At 46.1% G+C, this 18,987-nt stretch overlaps 1 protein-coding gene across 5 annotated transcripts in view; it reads left to right on the top strand.

Annotated features, from left to right (window-relative positions):
- The window catches only part of CHD5 (chromodomain helicase DNA binding protein 5), an 86,835-nt gene that overhangs the window by 6,243 nt on the left and 61,605 nt on the right, over nucleotides 1-18,987 (top strand). For 4 of the 5 annotated variants that reach the window (XM_043500045.1, XM_038377055.2, XM_043500043.1 and 1 more), the window contains exon 2: nucleotides 6,081-6,211. In XM_043500045.1, coding sequence (XP_043355980.1) covers nucleotides 6,081-6,211 — 131 coding nt within the window. The remainder of the gene's footprint in view (nucleotides 1-6,080; nucleotides 6,212-18,987) is intronic. The other variant, XM_043500044.1, reaches the window with a different exon arrangement.

Genomic DNA, 18,987 nt, shown 5'->3' with positions numbered 1-18,987 from the left:
GGTTGCTCACCTTCTGGCTTCACAGGTAGTTTTGGTTCCTTCCAACGGTCTGCCAAGGTTGTTCATATGTGATACAAGATACCCTTTCTCTTTCAAAACCGTCAACCCTGGCTGCATTTGCTCAGTCTCTTTCACCTGTGCAAGGTCTCCAGAAGCTCACAAGTAGTTAGGCTACCTCAGGCTTTGAGCATATCTCTTGTAAACTGAGCATAGTTGGGTTCGGTCAGTACTTGGATGACAGATGTAAAACCAGGGGAAAAAAACAAATGTTGCAGGAAATGGTGCTGGTGTTTAAGTAGGTAGCTTAGCTTCCTGCTATGTCTGCATTGAATCAGTGCCCCAATCCAGAGCCAGGGACCACTCTGCTGCTAAAGGCTGAGATGAGATGGGAAGCCAACAGTTTTGACCTCTTATGCTCATCTAAGATCCCATCACGTTTTTTTTGTCAGCATAAGGGTGTTAAATGCAGTGTCCTGGCCAAAAGTCAGTTTGGGAAGATTGCCTTCCATCTCCCTGAGGCAGAGTTCCAGCTGGAAAAGTTATCCCCCGAATAGCAGAATTGCTATTCCAGATATGGGGGAAGTGGTGCTTGTAGGCATAGTCTGCAATGTGATTTGGGATCTTTTGAGATTATTCAGCAGAAGGGATGGGGAGACAGCTCTGTGCCTAGCTGGCTGTGTGCATAACAGGTATGTGCACTGAGGAGCAAGGATATCTTTGCCTGGATTCATTCCCCACCCTTTGACATCTTGATCACTAGGAACCAACAGTCAATAGTAAACCGAATCTTGCAATGACTGACTCAGAGCACACACTGCTGTGGGAAATGCACAAAAGAGGCCAGGATGTTTCTTGTTGTAGATGGAATCCTGGGCTCCAGCTCCATCGAGTACTCTTAAGTCTTTAAAGCTTCTTTTCAAAGCAAAGGGCTCTGTTGTCCCATTGCGAGACTCGGGTCTGTGGGGCTGAGTCCCATCGCTACTACATTTGTATTGGGATACAAAGCCCCCTTCCCTGCCCCAAAAGATTGTTTTTTTCTGTGGGGTGTTGTGAATAAAATCAAGCAATGCTGAATGGCTTCTATATAGAGCCTCATGCACCTGATAGAGAGGTCAAGAACTCTGATCTGGTGCTTTTTTAGTGGAGATTATTCTGGTCCTGTCAGAGGTGAGGGAAATGTGTTGCTTGCAGGGCATGGTTCTGTCAATTGTCTAATAAATTTCACTGAGATGGAGCTAAGATGCTTGTTTTGGCAAAGTCTAAACTGCTGTGTTTTGAAGTCGAACACAAAATCTGTCCGGTCTAATGAGATTGGAGAATTATAACCGTAGAAGTTTAGAAATTCAAAAAGAAAACAGAAGAGTACAACACAGAACTGGATCTTAAGGAAATGCAACAATTTGACAAAATGCCAAGGCTTATTAGTAAGAATGTCAAGATTTGGAAGCTAATGATGACAGGAAAATAAAAGGGTACATTGCAATTAATGATGAGCTTCTTTGCCTTGGTGGGGATGCAGCAGATGGATGAAAGCAGTAGAGCCAGCATGCTTTGAGCGGACGCTTCACTTTGCTCCGGTTCAGGCAGCTCTGTGTCTCTCCAGGAGTCAGTGGGGCCATCAGAGGGTGTGCCGGGGGGAACAACCAGCCTCTCCCAAGAAGTAGCATCACTTCTGCCTTCAGTGCTGGGAAGGAGTTGGAATATGCAGCCAGAGGTAGATGGGGAGGAAGGAGCTCAGAAGAGAGACTAGTTTCTCTCTTTTATTTGATTTCATTGAATCCATTTTAACAGGATCTATTTCAAAAGGCAAAGGGTAAACGATAAAAAGCCAAGTGCTTCCTCATTACCTACAAGCCCAAATCAGCAACGGCAGGCAGCATATTAGAGGCTGATAGTCCCCGCCCCCCTGCCCTCTGCTTCTGAGCAGGCCAGTGGCAGGGGCTTTGTGGGCTTGGGTGTCTACGGGAGAAAAAGAGATGATCCTTCTGCTTTGGTGCTGCATGCTGTGGCACCCAGCCCCAGCCCCTCCGTGCAGTAACAGGAATACTCAGCCCCCTGCATCTTCCAAGCCTTTTCCAAATGTCAGCCCTCATGAGCTCCCTTGGGAGGCAGAGAGCAAGTGTCCTTAGCTTCATTTTGCAGATGGGATAGCTGAGGCAGTGAAGGTCAGTGACTTGCCCCAAGGCCACGTAGGGAGTCTGGATGAGACCCCGCGAGTTCCTCACTCCCAACCCCTTGTTCTGTCCTCCAGACAATACATTTATTATTGAAGACTGCAAATGATTCTTTGCCCCCTTTCATCCTCCTGCAACTCCCTACCTGCATTTTCTCTCTCTTGCCAGTATCACCTTACATCATTGAGACAGAGAGGGCCCTTTGAAAACCAAATCCTGTTTGTTCGGTAGCTAGACTCTCACCCAGCTTGGATCGTGTATTCCGTGTCACTTTCTGGATCCCTGCAGTAAATCCCATAAGGACTTCTCTTGGAGTGGATATTTCTCTCTAGCCAGGGCTGGACTCTGCACTTTGTGCTGCACTGAAACTCACCTACCCTGCTGGAAATGGAGCTCCAGTTCTCTGGGAGCTGGTTTCTAGTGGCACTGCTGTAAGAGCAAACAGAAACTGCCCCTTCCCACTGCATTGTGCTGAATGCTGGAGCAATTCTTGCCCGCTTGTTGGAGGCTGCCATCCTGCTGAAAAAGTGGCCTGGTGTATGACCTTGGTGATGCAAAGGGAGGTTAGTGTCCGAGACTAGAACTCCTTTGCATGATCTGCCTCTGATCCTGCGCTAACCATCCAAACAGCTTTCCTGTTTAATACCCCACCAGGGTTGCTAAATAATAGCAGTGCACTCTTTTGAATACCAAAGCTATTCTTCTGCTGGCCAAACCAGTTGTGCGGCAGGCTGGAGATGAGGTTCCAGGCTCTGTGCGGGGGCTCTTCCTGCTGGCAGTGTCCATAGTGATGCATCCATGAGAGAACTCTTTACACTGACACCTAGATGAAATAATGAAGATATTGCTGTTAATTCTAGTCTTTGTGGAGATGACCCCAACCCTGTTCAATTTATAAAACCGAAATTTTGAGCCTAAACGGCCTGACATTGTCTCCTTAAGCACTGAAGAGCTGTGTGCGTGATAAGATGAAATTTAATAGTGAGAAGTGTAAGGTTATGCATTTAGGGATTAATAACAAGAATTTTAGTTATAAGTTGGGGACACATCAATTAGAAGTAACGGAAGAGGAGAAGGACCTTGGAGTATTGGTTGATCATAGGATGACTATGAGCTGTCAATGTGATATGGCTGTGAAAAAAGCTAATGCGGTTTTGGGATGCATCAGGAGAGGCATTTCCAGTAGGGATAAGGAGGTTTTAGTACCGTTATACAAGGCACTGGTGAGACCTCACCTAGAATACTGTGTGCAGTTCTGGTCTCCCATGTTTAAAAAGGATGAATTCAAACTGGAGCAGGTACAGAGAAGGGCTACTGGGATGATCCGAGGAATGGAAAACTTGTCTTATGAAAGGAGACTTAAGGAGCTTGGCTTGTTTAGCCTAACTAAAAGAAGGTTGAGGGGAGATATGATTGCTCTCTATAAATATATCAGAGGGATGAATATAGGAGAGGGAGAGGAATTATTTAAGCTCAGCACCAATGTGGACACAAGAACAAATGGGTATAAACTGGCCACCAGGAAGTTTAGACTTGAAATCAGACGAAGGTTTTTAACCATCAGAGGAGTGAAGTTTTGGAATAACCTTCCAAGGGAAGCAGTGGGGGCAAAAGATCTATCTGGTTTTAAGATTCTACTCGATAAGTTTATGGAGGAGATGGTATGATGGGATAATGGGATTTTGGTAAGTAATTGATCTTTAAATATTCAGGGTAAATAGGCCAAATCCCCTGAGATGGGATATTAGATGGATGGGATCTGATTTACTATAGAAAATTCTTTCCTGGGTATCTGGCTGGTGAATCTTGCCCATGTGCTCAGGGTTTAGCTGATCGCCATATTTGGGGTCGGGAAGGAATTTTCCTCCAGGGCAGATTGGAGAGGCCCTGGAGGTTTTTTGCCTTCCTCTGTAGCATGGGGCATGGTTGACTGGAGGGAGGCTTCTCTGCTCCTTGAAGTTTTGAACCATGATTTAAGGACTTCAATAGCTCAGACATGGGTGAGGTTTTTCATAGGAGTGGGTGGGTGACGTTCTGTGGCCTGCGCTGTGCAGGAGGTCGGACTAGATGATCAGAATGGTCCCTTCTGACCTTAGTATCTATGAATCTATGAATCTATGTGTGCTTGATTCGAACAAATCTTTTCTTTGTTTGAAAGTGCTGTAGCCATGAACCTGGGACTCAAGTCCTGCAAACACTTCCTATCAGCTTAGTGCTGAATGCCATTCCAGACATGCACCCACTAGCCTGCTCCTGGTGGTAAGCGTTATGCCTTGTAGTAAGTTTTTGCAAGATTGGGCCCCCTTTTATGACCTAGCATCCATCAGAACCTGCACTGTGACAAAATTTAAGGTGTCAGATACCACCAAATACTTGTGACCTAAGACTTGTCCGTGGCTGAACAATGCTAATTCCCTTTGAAATCAGTGAGAGCAGAGTACCTGCCTCGCTGCTGTGTCGCCTCTAGTACACCACAATGGAAGCAGAGCAGCTTCCTAAGAATCACTTACTCCGCAGCAGAGTGGCTGGTGAGAGACATTGAGAATGGGCATGGAACGTGTTATGCTGGTACTGGGTGAATATGCAGCAATATGCCATAGCAAATTGATTCAGATCAGAACATATAACTGCACCAAAAATTAGTTCTCTGTTTTGTGTTTACTCTTTAACTTGACCCACTCAAAAATCCCTCAGTCCCTGATTTCCAGCTACCACACCGGGCTGCTGGGTAAGAATCCCTTTGCTTCCTCTAACGTACGAACATTTATCTCTGGCTGCAAGCTGACTTTCCAGGTCCCATTATTTAATCCAAATGTAAATATCAGTATCGAGTGCTGCTGTTCGTTCTGCCTGTCTTCTACCTGCAATGATACTGTACTGTTATCTGTTTCCCAAACAGCCAGTTGGGAGCTGACCAGCCATTTGGCAACTTTGCATCTCCAGCATTTAAAGACACCAGCACTTTGCAGACCCTGTAGAGCAGCTTTTTGCCTCCGCTCTGTGTCATCACAGTCCCCCCCCCCCCAAAGTGTTGCAAACTGATTTCTGGTGGGAGGAGTGTGCAGCAGGGCAGGGGGTGTCGGCAGAAGCAAAGTGTCTTTTCATACAAACAGGAATGGTGATACGATGGATAATCATGATAATTACTAATAACTGGGAAGAGAGACACAAAGGAAACAATTTGGGGACTAATTTTTAACCCCATCCTCCAATTTGGTGTCTGCAATGCCTTCCACTTGAGTTTGCACACCAGTTACATGAGCACAGACAGCCATTTGCACATGTGACTTGGGCAGCAGCATGTCACAACTGGGTCCATGAAGCTGGAAACCAGGGCTGACACTTCGATTGATTGAGACTTGTCTTTCAAGGATCTGCATGAGGCATTAGCAGCTAGTTAAGTGCTGGCCTGATAGGCAACTAAAGCTAGTGTAAGGCTATGTTTACACTACACAGCTACAGCCGTGTGGCTAAAAGTTGTGCAGTATAGCTGCTGTTTGTCGGCTCTCCTGCTGACAAAAAATTCCCACCCCCAAAGAGCGGTGTTAGCTTTGTCAGATCCTGCCAACAAAGCACTGTTCACACTGGGGCTTGTTGTCTGCAAAACTTTTGTCTTTCGGGGTGTGTGTTCGTGTTTTTTTTAGCACCTCTGAAAGACAAAAGTTTTGTTGTTCAATTGCCAGTGTAGACAAAGCCTAACTTGGGACAGCTATGTTAACAGCTGGACGTGAGTCAGGCAATAAACAGAAACTTGAGCGAGGCCACATGTCCTTGTATCCCGATAGGCTGATGGAGCTGCTTGGCCAATGCTCTCCCATGGGATCAAACACAATTCCCATACTTTGTGTGTCTGTGAACCTAGCTGTGTAACGTCTCGCTTTCCTCCCCCCTTTGTGTCATCTCCAGAAGAAGAGGATGGAGTGCTGGAAGGGCTGGAGGAATTTTATCCAGAGGAGCAGGTGACTGCGCAGAAGAAAAAGAAATCCAAAAAGCTGAAAGAAAACAAGACATCCAAAGTCAAGAGAAGGAAGAAAGAGGTAACGTCTCCCGCTCTCGAGTGAGGCTGGCAAGCAGCTGTTGGACTCTGTGTACAGGCTGTATGCTTGGGATAATGCTGCTGGCCTCCCTTGTGGAGAAGTCGGAGGTCTAGGGATGGAAAAGGGCTAGATAAGAGCTAGGTATTTACTAAGGGGAACTAATTTGATGTGTGACGGGGGGCCTGTTTCTTAGACTTGGGTGATGCCACAGCTGAGCCTGCAGATTGGCAGTCACTCCCCTGAGTGCCTGGAGAGGCCGAGTGATATAGTGAACTGGCACACAGGGCTGGGAGCAATACCTGCATGATTCATATCCTGGCTCTGACAGCAAATCACTGTGGCCTTGGGTGAATCACCTAACTTCTCTACCTCAATGACCCCACTGGTTAAATGAGAATGGTACTTGCCCACTTCCGAGAGTCTGTGACGGTTAATTAGTCAGTGTTTAGAGCGGGCTTTGGAATGTGAAGGTTTGAGTATTATTATTTATTAAGGATTCATTAGTGAGTGATGCTCCCTGGCCTTTGTTAGGCAGGAGGTCCAATTCCGTGATTATAAGGATCACTGGAAAGTCTGATGCTAAGCGCTGGAGTCTCAGGTGTGGATTTCAACACTCTAATTTACATGCCCAAGGTTGAAAACTGAGATTACAAACGTTGTCTCTTTCTTCACCTGGTCTCCACTAGCGCTGCATGTGTCTGAAAGTGGGGGCGGGTGCTCCTTTGCATAGAATTACCCAGAATGCTCCTTGTTAGCTGCTGTATGGGTTGAGCTCTGGAGATGCACAGAGGTGAGTTGGTGGCTGCTGTAACCCCTCCTTTGCTTAAATAACTTCCACAACATGAAGATGCTAGGTTCAAATTTGTGGGTTTTGGTTCCGAGACATGGATGGGCTTAGTCTGTCTAAATGGCTGGGACGATTTACCTGACCAAAGGGAGAAACAAACACAATATGGGTGTCCAGGGAGTAAAGAGTGAACCTGGAGAAATCCAGAGAGATTGGGTTCTGAAAATATCCATAAGAAGAGTTAAATCGACTCAGGCTAGTTTGAAGGGACCCTTATTCACGCGTTCAGTTGCTGGGGAAGAGGTTGGCTTTGGAATGGGACCGGTCCGGTGTGTTCTCCCCTGGAGTGATTTCCGGGCAGAAGGGTGGTGGTTTGGTGCTGCAGCAGTGATGGAGTCACCGCTCTCCCTGGAATTGTTTAGCAGCAGGGACGAAGGTGTGAGTCGGTGGTTTTCCAAGGCCATGTATGCCTGATCCTCATGTAGTCACTTGGTCTGGGCGCTGTCCTAAATGAGGCCTGTGGCAGAGCATGGAGCATGTTGGATGGAGGAAGCTGTATGGCTCAGAGAGGGTTGTGCTAAGGGCTTCTCATGCAGAGAACTGTGGAGGTGGGGAAGGTGGGTGAGGGGAGGAGCCAAGATTGTGACCTCATGTTTTTTCAAAGAAAATAATGTAAAATGGAATCTTTTTATAAACGCTTTCTTGGCTGCGCTTTGTGCTCATGCCACTGGGAGGGCAAGATTCACCAGTGCATGTTGGCTACTTTCCCCGCTCCGTCGATGCCAAGTCGCTTGTCAGACTGGGTTGACTAGCCAGTTAAGGTGGGGTTCTGGCTGCTTGGCATTGCTGGAGCAGTGCCAAGCTCCAGAAAGTACTGGCCCTGGCCCTATGAATGGATCTGGGGAGACTCTGGCTAGAGCCGTGTAGCGCAGGAAGCCTTCTTCTAGCCTCCCTTCCTCCTCCCAAAACTCAGTGCTCACTGCTTGCCCCTCCAAATGCTTTGTTGTAAGGACTGTGGAAAGGGCTCTCTATCCTGCTGGGTCCCAGGGACCATAGTTCTAAATCCCAAGCCCTGCACTTTGAATTCAAGGGGGAGCAGATTAGTCTACTTTTAATTAGCTCTGCCTGGTGTGGTTAGTTAATTTCTCATTTGGAAGCTAAATCTTTCTACAGAAGTAGGCACAGCTGGAGACAGGTACTAATTTGGGCAAACACTGATCTAGTTCTGCCAAAAAGAAAAGGAGTACTTGTGGCACCTTAGAGACTAACAAATTTATTAGAGCATAAGCTTTCGTGAGCTACAGCTCACTTCATTGGATGCATTTGGTGGAAAAACCAAATGCATCCGATGAAGTGAGCTGTAGCTCATGAAAGCTTATGCTCTAATAAATTTGTTAGTCTCTAAGGTGCCACAAGTACTCCTTTTCTTTTTGCGAATACAGACTAACACGGCTGCTACTCTGAAACTAGTTCTGCCAGTAGTTTAGTTTTTCTTGAGTCCTAAAGGTTTTCACTTTGAGGGTGGATTGCAAAGAGTAGAGAAGGGCGCAAACAACTACTAATTTGTGAGAAGACACACAGGGTGGAAGGGGTGAGACTTTCCTTCGTAGCTGATCATTTGCAAGGATGATTACATTTTAAAGCTTACCAGCTGCATTCGTACTCCTGGGTGTTGTGCCGTGATTGCAGATTCTGTCACCAAATACAATGTTTTGTTATGCAACTATGATATAATGAAAGACAAGGGCATTAATCACTGTTCTAAAACTTTCCTATTTCTATTCCACAATGTTTTGAAATTCTGTTTATTCTAATATGTTCTCTTTAATGCTGGAAATATGTATGATAAATTTTATTGCCAGTCTTTAATCTTGTGAGTTGTATGTGACAGGCAGTGAATAATCTCACACTTCACATTCTGATCCTATATCCCACACTTTACAAATCAGATATTGAGCTGGCAATTAGGCCTTTTAAATGGAGTGAGTTGTAAGCGTGAGGAGCGGGTCTCCTGGCATCTCACATACAAAGGCGTTAAAAGAAGGCAGAACCAATAGGAAATGGAGGTTTTGTCAAACAGGCTTTTGCATTCATGAGTTTGGGATTTGTAGTATCCCAGTTAAAGACACATTAGATAATTATTACAAACTATGATTATCAGACACTCCACCAGACCACATGCAGCAGTACAGTGCACTGATATATATAATAATATAATATATGTATTAGGATGATCTCCTTATCTGATTATTAAACCCCTCCTGCCAGGGATGCACACACTGCAATGCAGCACCTCATTTATAGTTTGTCCCCGGTGGCAGACAGTAAATCTTTGTGGCACATACTGTACCAATAACATTATCTAGGGACTGTCTCTCTTAGGGATGAAATGCAAAGTGACATGTTGGGAATGTAACCAATGTGATGCTGTTTGGAGAAAACAGCACAGTTTTGAGTTTCTGTGGAGACAGGATATTGAATGAGAGACCGCCCATTTCCAGGGTGTCTCGCAGGAAAGAAGTGGGACTGGGCAGGATGTGCTGGCTTCTCATGATTTGACGTTTGGAAGGATTTGGGGAGTTTTTTTTTTTTTTTTAAAGAAACCAGATTCTGAGTGAATTACTGTCCCAGGGAATTCCCCTCATGCAGCTCCCAGAGGATCCACTCTACTCCCAGAGCCCTACACTGCATTGTCACTCCTGGCCCCGAGGGATGCTTTCCCTCTGCTCCCTGGGCTGTTCGCTGCCTCTCAGGCCACGGCTACACTACAAACTTAAGTCGACTTCATGTAAGTCGACATCAAGCCTCCAATTTAAGCAAGTCGATCTTGCATGTTCACACTAAGCTCATTGTGTCAGCGGAGTGCATCCTCACTAGCAGGGCTTGCACTGACACATGGAGCACTGCACTGTGGGTAGCTATCCCACAGTGCACACAGCCAAGTGGACTTTTGGGTTGGGCTTGCAATGCCTTATGGGACCAAAACATTGGCATAGGTGGTTATGGGAACATGGCGTTTACAGCCTTCCATGATGCACTTACCTCCCTCCCTCCCTGAAATCAACAGCAAAAAAACCCAAGCCTTTTTCATGCCTTTTTTCATAAGCATGAGTTACACGCCATAGCACGATAAGCATGGACTCTGCTCAGCTGTACACTGTTGTTATGAGCATTACAAACACCTCGTGCCTTATCCTGCAGTATTTACACAGCCGATACAGGAGCCACCACACTGAACAATGTGATGCCACACAAGCAGCCCTGCTGGAAGACATAGAGCGGAGCAATTCGCAGTTACTGGCGACAGTCACGCATCACCTTGACACAGTGGAGCACCGTTTCTGGGCCTGGGAAACAAGCACTGACTGGTGGGACCGCATCATTATGCACCTATGGGATGACGAGCAGTGGCTGCAGAACTTTCAAATGCGTAAGGCCATTTTCCAGGAACTGTGTGAAGAGCTCTCCCTAGTCCTGTAGCGCAGCCATATTAAAATGCTCTGACAGTGGAAAAGTGAGTGGCAATAGCTCTGAGGAAGCTTGCAACGCCAGACTGCTACCAGTCAGTGGGACATCAATTTGGAGTGGGTAACTCTACAGTGTGATCGATTGTGATCCAAGTTTGCAGGGCCATTAACAGACTTCTACTAGGAAGAGTAATGACTTAGGGCAACATGCAGGACATAGTGGATGGTTTTGCCGTGATGGGATTCCCTAACTGCAGTGGGGTGATATCAGCGTGGGATGATCGGGAAAGGTACATGATGCACACATCTTTAGGAACACAGGTTAACGCCTTTTAACGCCTTTTTCAGAAAGCTGCAAGCAGGGACTTTCTTTCCAGATGGCAAAATAACCATTGATGATGTTGAAAGGCCAATTGTGATCTTGGGGGACCCAACCTTCCCCTTGATCTCATGGCTCATGAATCCATACACTGGCAGCCTGGACAACAGTAAGGACCGGTTCAACCATAGGCTGAGCAAGTGCAGAATGGTGGTGAAATGTGCCTTTGGATGTTTAAAAGGTTGCTGGTGTTGTTTGCTTACTAGGTTAGACCTCAGTGAAAGCAGTATCCCCATTGTTATTGCTGCCTGCTGTGTGCTCCATAATATCTGTGAAACAAAGGGAGAAAAATTCCTGCCGGGGTTGGGGAGTTGAGGCAGATTGCCTAGCAGCCAATATTGAGCAGCCAGACACCAGGGCAATAAGAAGGGCAAGCACATCGAGGGGCTCTGCTTCTCCATGAAGCTTTGAAAACCAATTTCATCAATGAGACAGAGTAACGTGACACTTATCTGTGTTGTCCCTTGCCAAACTGTCCCCTCCAGTGCATTTTCTCCCCTGTAAACTCCAGCCCCACCAACCACCCTGTGTTGAATGAATAAAGAGTATTTTTCTCCTCAATCTGTTAAGTTTTATTATGCAACAAACACACAGAGACAGCAAAGAAAAGTAAGATAACCAGGGGCAAAAGGGCTGATAATACTGTGGGAGGAAAAACAAGGAAAGTTTGCTTATAGATGTACTGCAATAACAATCAAAGGTGTGGGAATGGGCGTTATCTTGTCCTTGTGCCCCCCCGATGTTGAGTGTAAAGGATACCAAACTTCCCCCTGCCCTGGCCTCATGCGACGTTTGGGGGCGGAGGATGTAGAACTGGGCGACGATGGCAGCAGGTTCAGCATAGGTTGCAGAGGGACTCTAACCTCCAGCTGCCTTTCTTGAACCTCATTCAGACGCCTCAACATGTCTGATTGCTCCTTCATAATCTGCAGCGGCTCTTCCTGAGTGTCATGCTCCTGTTCCCTGCATGCTCTCCTGTCCTCCCTGACCACATCCAGGTTTTCAGACAGTGTAATCCTCCATGCGCTGAGCTCTGTCTTGTCACTCTCGGAGGCGCGCATTAACTTATTCAACATGTCCTCCCAAGTCTTCTTTTTTCCACCTTCTAAACTAGGAAAATCTCTGTCCCGGCATGGAGGATGCACCGACGGACAAGGTTTCAGCTGCAAGGAATGCAAAGCACAAGGGTAGCTTTAACTGTGCATACATTGTTTCTGGTGCAAGGTTAATGTTTTTAATAAATAAAAAAAAAAACCACCCCTCAATACACTTCACTGCAAGCCGTGACGTATTCACAACGGCTGGCTATTGTAAGAGTTGGTTTGTTGCTCCAGCCATGGTGACTAAAGCCACGACACATGGGCAAAAGGTCTTCTGCTGCTGCTTTTGTGAAGATCACAGGTTGGAATTTGGAGAAAAGCCCCCTTTCCTCAAGCAACCTGGATGGTGCTTGAGGACAAGCACCAGTGTAAAGCCCCGCAAATAGTTTGTGTTCTACAAAAGTGGCACTGGGTTGGGAGGAAAGGGAGACAAACAGGAAACTGCCCCCCCCCCTTTTTTCAATGCTGGTTGCAATACCCGGTGATCTCTTCCAACCACAACCACGGCATGTTTGGGAAAGCGTGGTTGTGTGACCCAGATTTCACCAAATGGGGGGGTGGATTATTTGTTGAACTGTTTGCAGTTTAAGGGCTAGCATTGAAAACTTCCCCCATTTCCTCTAGGTGCGTAGCTAGGGTGACCAGACAACAAGTGTGAACAATCGGGATGGGGTGGGGAGTAATAGGCGCCTATAGAAGAAAAGCCCCAAACAGCAGGACTGTCCTTAGAAAATAGGGACATCTGGTCACCCTATGCGTAGCTGGAGTGGCCACCAATACCCACTACCCTACTTTTTTGTTCAGACTAAACATAAAAAGTAATAGCGTGTAACCCCTACAGTTTGATTGGAAATGTGTACGTCCCAGAGGTGCCTTCCCCTGCATCACACTCCTCCGCCAACTGGTCCTGTGAAGGGATGGGCTCCAGGGTTAAAAACAGTTCTGGGTGCAATGGTAATGGGACTCTGTAGGGGGATTCAGGTGAAGGTGCTTGGGGTTCAGCTGTGGGGGGCCTGGGGGGATAGCTCGGCAGGGGAGTCTGGGTGTGGGGGGGCTCAGTGGAAGGGTGGGGGGAGAGTTTGCAGAGCTTCCTGGAGCCAAGGAAGAAATTTGGGGGTGGGTCTGACATGGCCCTGGATGCCATGCAAGGGAAGAGGAAGTCCCGTCCTCCCCAGCGCAGCTGAGCCTGGCGTAGGGTAAGAGCCACCAGCCAGGTCTTCCCCCAATCCTGCCCACTGCCCCACGGTGATTTACCTCTCTGCTGGCTGCCCTGGGAACCCGAATAATACTGCTGAGGAGGGTCATATAACCGCTCTTGTGGCTTCCCTGTGTTTCCCCATCAAAGTCATTTTTCTCTGGGGAAGCAAAGAAATCTGCCGGGGACATAAATGCTGCGCATGCGCAGTGATGCAGAATTCCCCCAGGAGTAATAAAAGTGGCATGTCTGTGGGGCAGAACCAGAACAACGGTTTGCCTCCCTTGTTTTCTGGTAAGCTTGCTGAAGCTCCTTTTATTTTCATGCGGCACTGCTGTGTGTCCCTGATGTAGCCCTTCTCCCCCCATGCCCCGCGCAATTCTGGCATAGATATCAGCGTTTCTTCTGCTGGATTGGAGCTCTGCCTGCATTTACTCTTCTCCCCACACAGCGATAAGATCCACCACATCCTGTGTGCCCCATGCTGGGGCGTGTTTGCGGCCTTGAGTCTCCATGATCAGCTGTGCTGGCGAGCTCTCCACACTGATCAAACAGGAAATGAAAACTCAAAAGTTCCCAGGGCTTTAACAGGGGCATGGCTGTTTCCTGGGTACCTGTCTGACGTGCTGTGGAGTTGAAAGTGCTCTCCAAAGCGGTCACAGTGGAGCACTGTGGGACACTTCCTGGAGGCCAATTCATTCGAATTACACAGTGCAGTGTCTACACTACCCCATGTCGACCCATGGATGTCTGATCAAGCGCTACACCTCTCGTGGAGGTGGAGTACAGAAGTCGACTTTACAGGCTGCATAGGTTGGCGGAAGCGATTTGGTAGTGTAGACACAGACATTATAAGATCAGCTTATGTTGCCCTAAATTTGTAGTGTAGACCAGGCCTCAGACTTCGCAGATGAAAGACCAGGACCTGGATGGGAGCTGTGCTCTCGTCATGCTATAGCGCGGAGGGCAGAGGGCCCCTTTTCTGCGGCTGAATGTTCAGGGGCCGCCGGGATGGCATGGTTTCTCTGAACATAATTACCAGGCTGTCAGATACCCCAGCTGCCTTTTAACCTTCTGTAGGTATCTGTGGATGCTGGCAGCACATGGGTGCAGTGGCAGGCCAGTGAGGAAAGAGTTAAGTATCTCTGAGTAACCTTCTTTTTGGAGTGTTGCTGCGGTTGGTCCAAGCTGTAGGGTAAGAAGGACCTAGGCAGCTTGGGCTCACTAAGCCATGGTCAGTGCACATGTAGCGTCCGGCGTGGGCATCAAGAGTGATTAGGGGAAACAGGAAATGTGGGCTGGAGAGAGGGAGGCGACATCAAACAATAAACACAGCTGGCTGGTGCATGGTGCGCAGGGTGAAATGAGCTTTGCTTGGCTCAGCTTTCCCTGCCGTTTAAACTGAGCTGCTCATGCCTTTGACCTGGCTGGGCTGGTGATCGGGATCCCTGGGTGAGCTCTGGACTTCCACACCGAGAGCCAGATTGTGGCAACTTCCCTCCTGGGGGAGGTGGGCTACAGATGCCATCACGCCCCAGCATCACCCAGCCTCAGAAGGGGATGAGCCTGGGATGGTCGTGGGGGCTCTCGCACTAGATCACTAGAGGGAAGTGGGGTGGTAAAGCTGCATGCTGAGGGACAGGCAGGCTGGGCAGGGACAGACACAGCTCTGAGTAGCACTTTCTGGTCCAGCCACTTAATAGTTTACTATAAAAGCACCAGAATGGTTGTTCTCCTTACATCAGTGACTCAGGTAACTGCAGGTCCAGCTGTTGATATTTAAAGTGTCAGCTGTCGGTGTGCAGATAGTGTGAGCCGTCCCTCTTGCATGTGAATGTCTCCATTTGCCTGCACCGATGGCTCAGCTGTTCCCTATTTAGCGCTATCCTGTTTAGTACAATGGGATTATTTTTCTTCACCTCAGACCCAGGCTGGCTGGCGACTTTCTCCTGATACCTTTTGAAGATCAGATCAAGATAACACTGCAAGGGCGATAGATGAGCCGGAAAATCACTCACAAGCGTCACATGGTTCTAGTTTCCTATTTTATTAATGAAAGTAAGGAATGCTGGAGCCCAGTGCTATGCTGCCAAGACCCACTAGTGTCTGAGTGGAAATGGGTCCTATCTATTATGTAAGAGACAAGCGGCTCAGAGGGAGCCAGGACATCTCAAATCAAGGGACTTTAATTGTTTTGGTAGTGAGCAATGTGCCATGGAGCTGTTGGAGTGAGGGATGTGTGAGCTGCTCTGCACACATGGCTTGGCACAGTGTCATCAGACTCATCCCCTTCTGCAAGTTGTTTGTTTCGTATTGATCATATTAATTAATATATTTGTTTCTACACCTGTTAGCATGTTCCCATTTGATAAATTATGCTGGAATTTGCAAACAACAAATTAGCAGCTATTGCATTAGTATATTACAGCTTGTTAGAAGCAGGATTGCTAGTAAATTACAATGCTGCCACTTGGATTCTAATAGCATTCTGATTTAGGGCACTGTCCTGCACTTGGAGTCATTCGGGCAGAACCTCTTGCTCATACTGAACCCCACTGATTTTATTTGGACTCTGCATGGCTGTAGGTGTCTGCTTGTGCTGATCTGACTGCAGGATTGGGCCCAAGTGAGCAAGCTTTCTGGGATCTGATGTTTGCTTAGGGAAACACCTTCATTGTTCATCTTGAAATCACTGTTTTAATGATCGTGAAAGATGCTGGACTGTGTCAGACTCAGAAACTCTTACCCCAGCAAGGAGAAGGCCTTTCTCCGCAGCAGTGTGTCTTAGCTCTGCCATGAGTGACCATTTTCAGGGAATTCGTGGCTCAGTCTGGTCTTGGCCTTTCTGCTAAGGTTGCCAACAAGGGGCTAATTCATGCTAATTGCTGTAGTATTTCTCGTGATGTGTTTCCTGAGCAACTAGAGATTGGGTAGAGTTGTGCAACTCATTACCCATAGGCTACGTTTGTCACAGAAGTGACTTTGGACTGCTCCTGACCTGAGCTGGATTTGAACCAGGATTTGGATATGAGGCGAAAAGCTCCATGTTGAGTTTATTTTATTCAAAAACGTGCTTTCTGAGAGCTCCGTTCCAAAGCTGGAGGGTGACAAGGTATCGCAACCTCATTGGGATTTTCAGTGGAATGGCCTCTAGTCTGAGGACATTCTAATAGCCCTATTAGAATACATGTTTGTCATGGGGACATGTTGCCTTTATATACAGGATGCTGTTTGTAGTCTGATGTTTCACTGATCTGAATGCAGATGAGTTCCAAGAAGCATATGAAGATTAAACTAGTGAAATGTGTGCAGATGAATTTCAGTATCCTATTGTAAAGGGAGGTCAGCAGGTATCAAATATGCAAGCCCAGTATAGCTAGTAATTTCCCTATCCCTTTCATTGCCAGACTTAGTGTAAATGATGCTGTTCTCTTCAAGTCACCCACCCCACTCTCTAAGAGGAGATCGTCTAGACAAGGTAGCACATTAAAATGCTTTTCCAAGTGCCTGGAGCCTAACAGTCTGTTTATTTAAAGAACATGGATTCAGATTTGCCTTTTATTGTCCAACAGACTTTGGGAAGAAGTCACAGTCCAGCAAATGCATAATTTTTTGTAGTCATAGTAATGTTCTTTCTTTGCTTTTTATAGACACAACCCAAAGCCCAGCTCAAGTCATCAGCCTATCACATCTTTTCCCCCTTAAGCAGAGCAGAGACCTTTGTAATGTACAGTTTCAGAGTAGCAGCCGTGTTAGTCTGTATTTGCAAAAAGAAAAGGAGGACTTGTGGCACCTTAGAGACTAACAAATTTATTTGAGCATAAGCTTTCGTGAGCTACAGCTCACTTCATCGGATGCATTCTGATGAAGTGAGCTGTAGCTCACGAAAGCTTATGCTCAAATAAATTTGTTAGTCTCTAAGGTGCCACAAGTCCTTCTTTCTCTTTGTAATGTAGTTTCTCTTCAAAAAAATCATCTTCAACATTTTCTCCCAAATTGATTATTTTATTTTAATAGTGCCCTGCCTAAGACTATTTAGAAGAGGCACCTGGAAGTAACAGTAGAGTGTTGCATGTATGTTATCTGATTGACTGCTTGGTGCAAAAAAGGAAGAGAAGAGAAAATTTGATAAATGTCTGTTGCATTCAATTTTTATTAACTCCTTGTATGGACAGCATTAGTCTGATTTGATTCTGGCTGGCATAAAGCTTGATTGAAAGCCCAGTAGAACTGAGGGAAAGACTGCCCTTGACTTCATGTCACTGAGTCACATTCTTAATGGGCATCAGAAATATATGTGCAACAATGAATGATAAAGAAGTCCAGAGTTGAGGCTGCTTCTCCTAAGCTCCTTTATTGATACCTGCTAGGTAAATGCACATTCTGCTGTAAATAAAGTAGACAATTGGAATTAATTGTGGATGTGTAATACTGAGCATACGAATGGAATTCAGACTTGTGCACTTGGCTGGGATTTTTAAAATATTTAATCTGTTGAAGCTTTTATTTAAAAAAAACCCAACTTTTTTTGACCCTGAAATTTTAAGAGGAGCATTGTTAGCTCTTAGTTTTGCATGCATTAATTTGTAGAATGCCTTAATGTGTATCAGCTATGTTGCAACTCTTTACAGTCTCTTTGCCAGTAATATTCAATCATGAGCCGATGGCAGAATTGATGCAGCAAGTGCTGAGGAGATCTATTTACATAAAATAACCAGCCTGCAGTTTGAACCTGAACATATGTAGATGAAGGTCCTTGTCAGACAGGGAGGCAGAGAGAGAGAGAGAAGGGATTTCAACCTGTACTGCAGCAGTTCCTATGGCAACCAATTATTCAATGCTAAATTATAACTGTTTATAACACTGGTAAAGGGGAAGGCTCAATTTTGTTTTAAAAGCTTGAAGGACCAAAAATCAGTAATGGCTGCTGGGCAAGGATACTTCCCTAGTGTTAGAACATTTGATTTTGTGTATTATAATATGAAAATCCATCTGCCCACAATGCTAGACTGGCTGAGAATGCCCCAATATGGAGGAACAGAGACATACTTGAACTGGGGATGGTGAACAATTCCAGCGGGCTGGCTGGCGTCATGTTCAGACATGCATGGATTTGTCCTTCAAACAACAATGCAGTTAGAAAATTAAAATGTGACATAGGGCAAAATAACGCACAGCAAAAAAGACGTGTGCAGAGGTTGTGTGGGTTGTTTTTTGTTTTGGATACATTAAAAAACAGTTGTTGACTGTTCAGTAATATTTAAATGTCTAATAGTGAATTGGTAGAAACAAGGTTAAATCAACTTTATTTGTAACCTAGTGCAAGGTCTCAGGCCAACGGAATTAATTTTAACCTCTGTCTAGAGTACTTATCTGGCCCTTGTTATTGTGAGCCTTCCTTCCTTGTTTTCCTCTATTAATTTCTGGTCCCTAACTTCACTCATGGATTTATTTAAAAGCCCAGCTGTTTGCCACTGTTTAGGCTGAAACATCCTCAGGCTGACTCTCCATGGTCATGCCTCCCACATTGCTCTTGCAACTTTAGAGTCTGAACATTGACCTGTAGGCTGTGATTGGCTACAAGGGAATACCTGGACTAATAATTGTGAGCCGTCCTCAGATTTTGTTATAAAGTAAAAATGTCTGGTTCTAAAGAGAAAAATAAGATGTCCAGTCTTGTAGTAACGTCCCAAAATGTAGGCAAGGCCTTTCCTTTAATAGACATGCTGCTGAATTACGAGTCTCTCTTCTAATCGATGTGAATGGTATCAGGTGATCAGATTTCCGATAGAAGGAAATGTTTTATTGGTGACAGGATGTTCATGGCTGTGGAGCTTTCCACCTTTAG

The sequence above is a fragment of the Dermochelys coriacea genome, chromosome 18 (genome assembly GCF_009764565.3).
Source record: "Dermochelys coriacea isolate rDerCor1 chromosome 18, rDerCor1.pri.v4, whole genome shotgun sequence".
NCBI classification, from domain to species: domain Eukaryota; kingdom Metazoa; phylum Chordata; order Testudines; family Dermochelyidae; genus Dermochelys; species Dermochelys coriacea.
The sequence above is the reverse complement of the archived record's forward strand: the minus strand, read 5'-3'. Positions and strand labels throughout refer to the sequence as shown.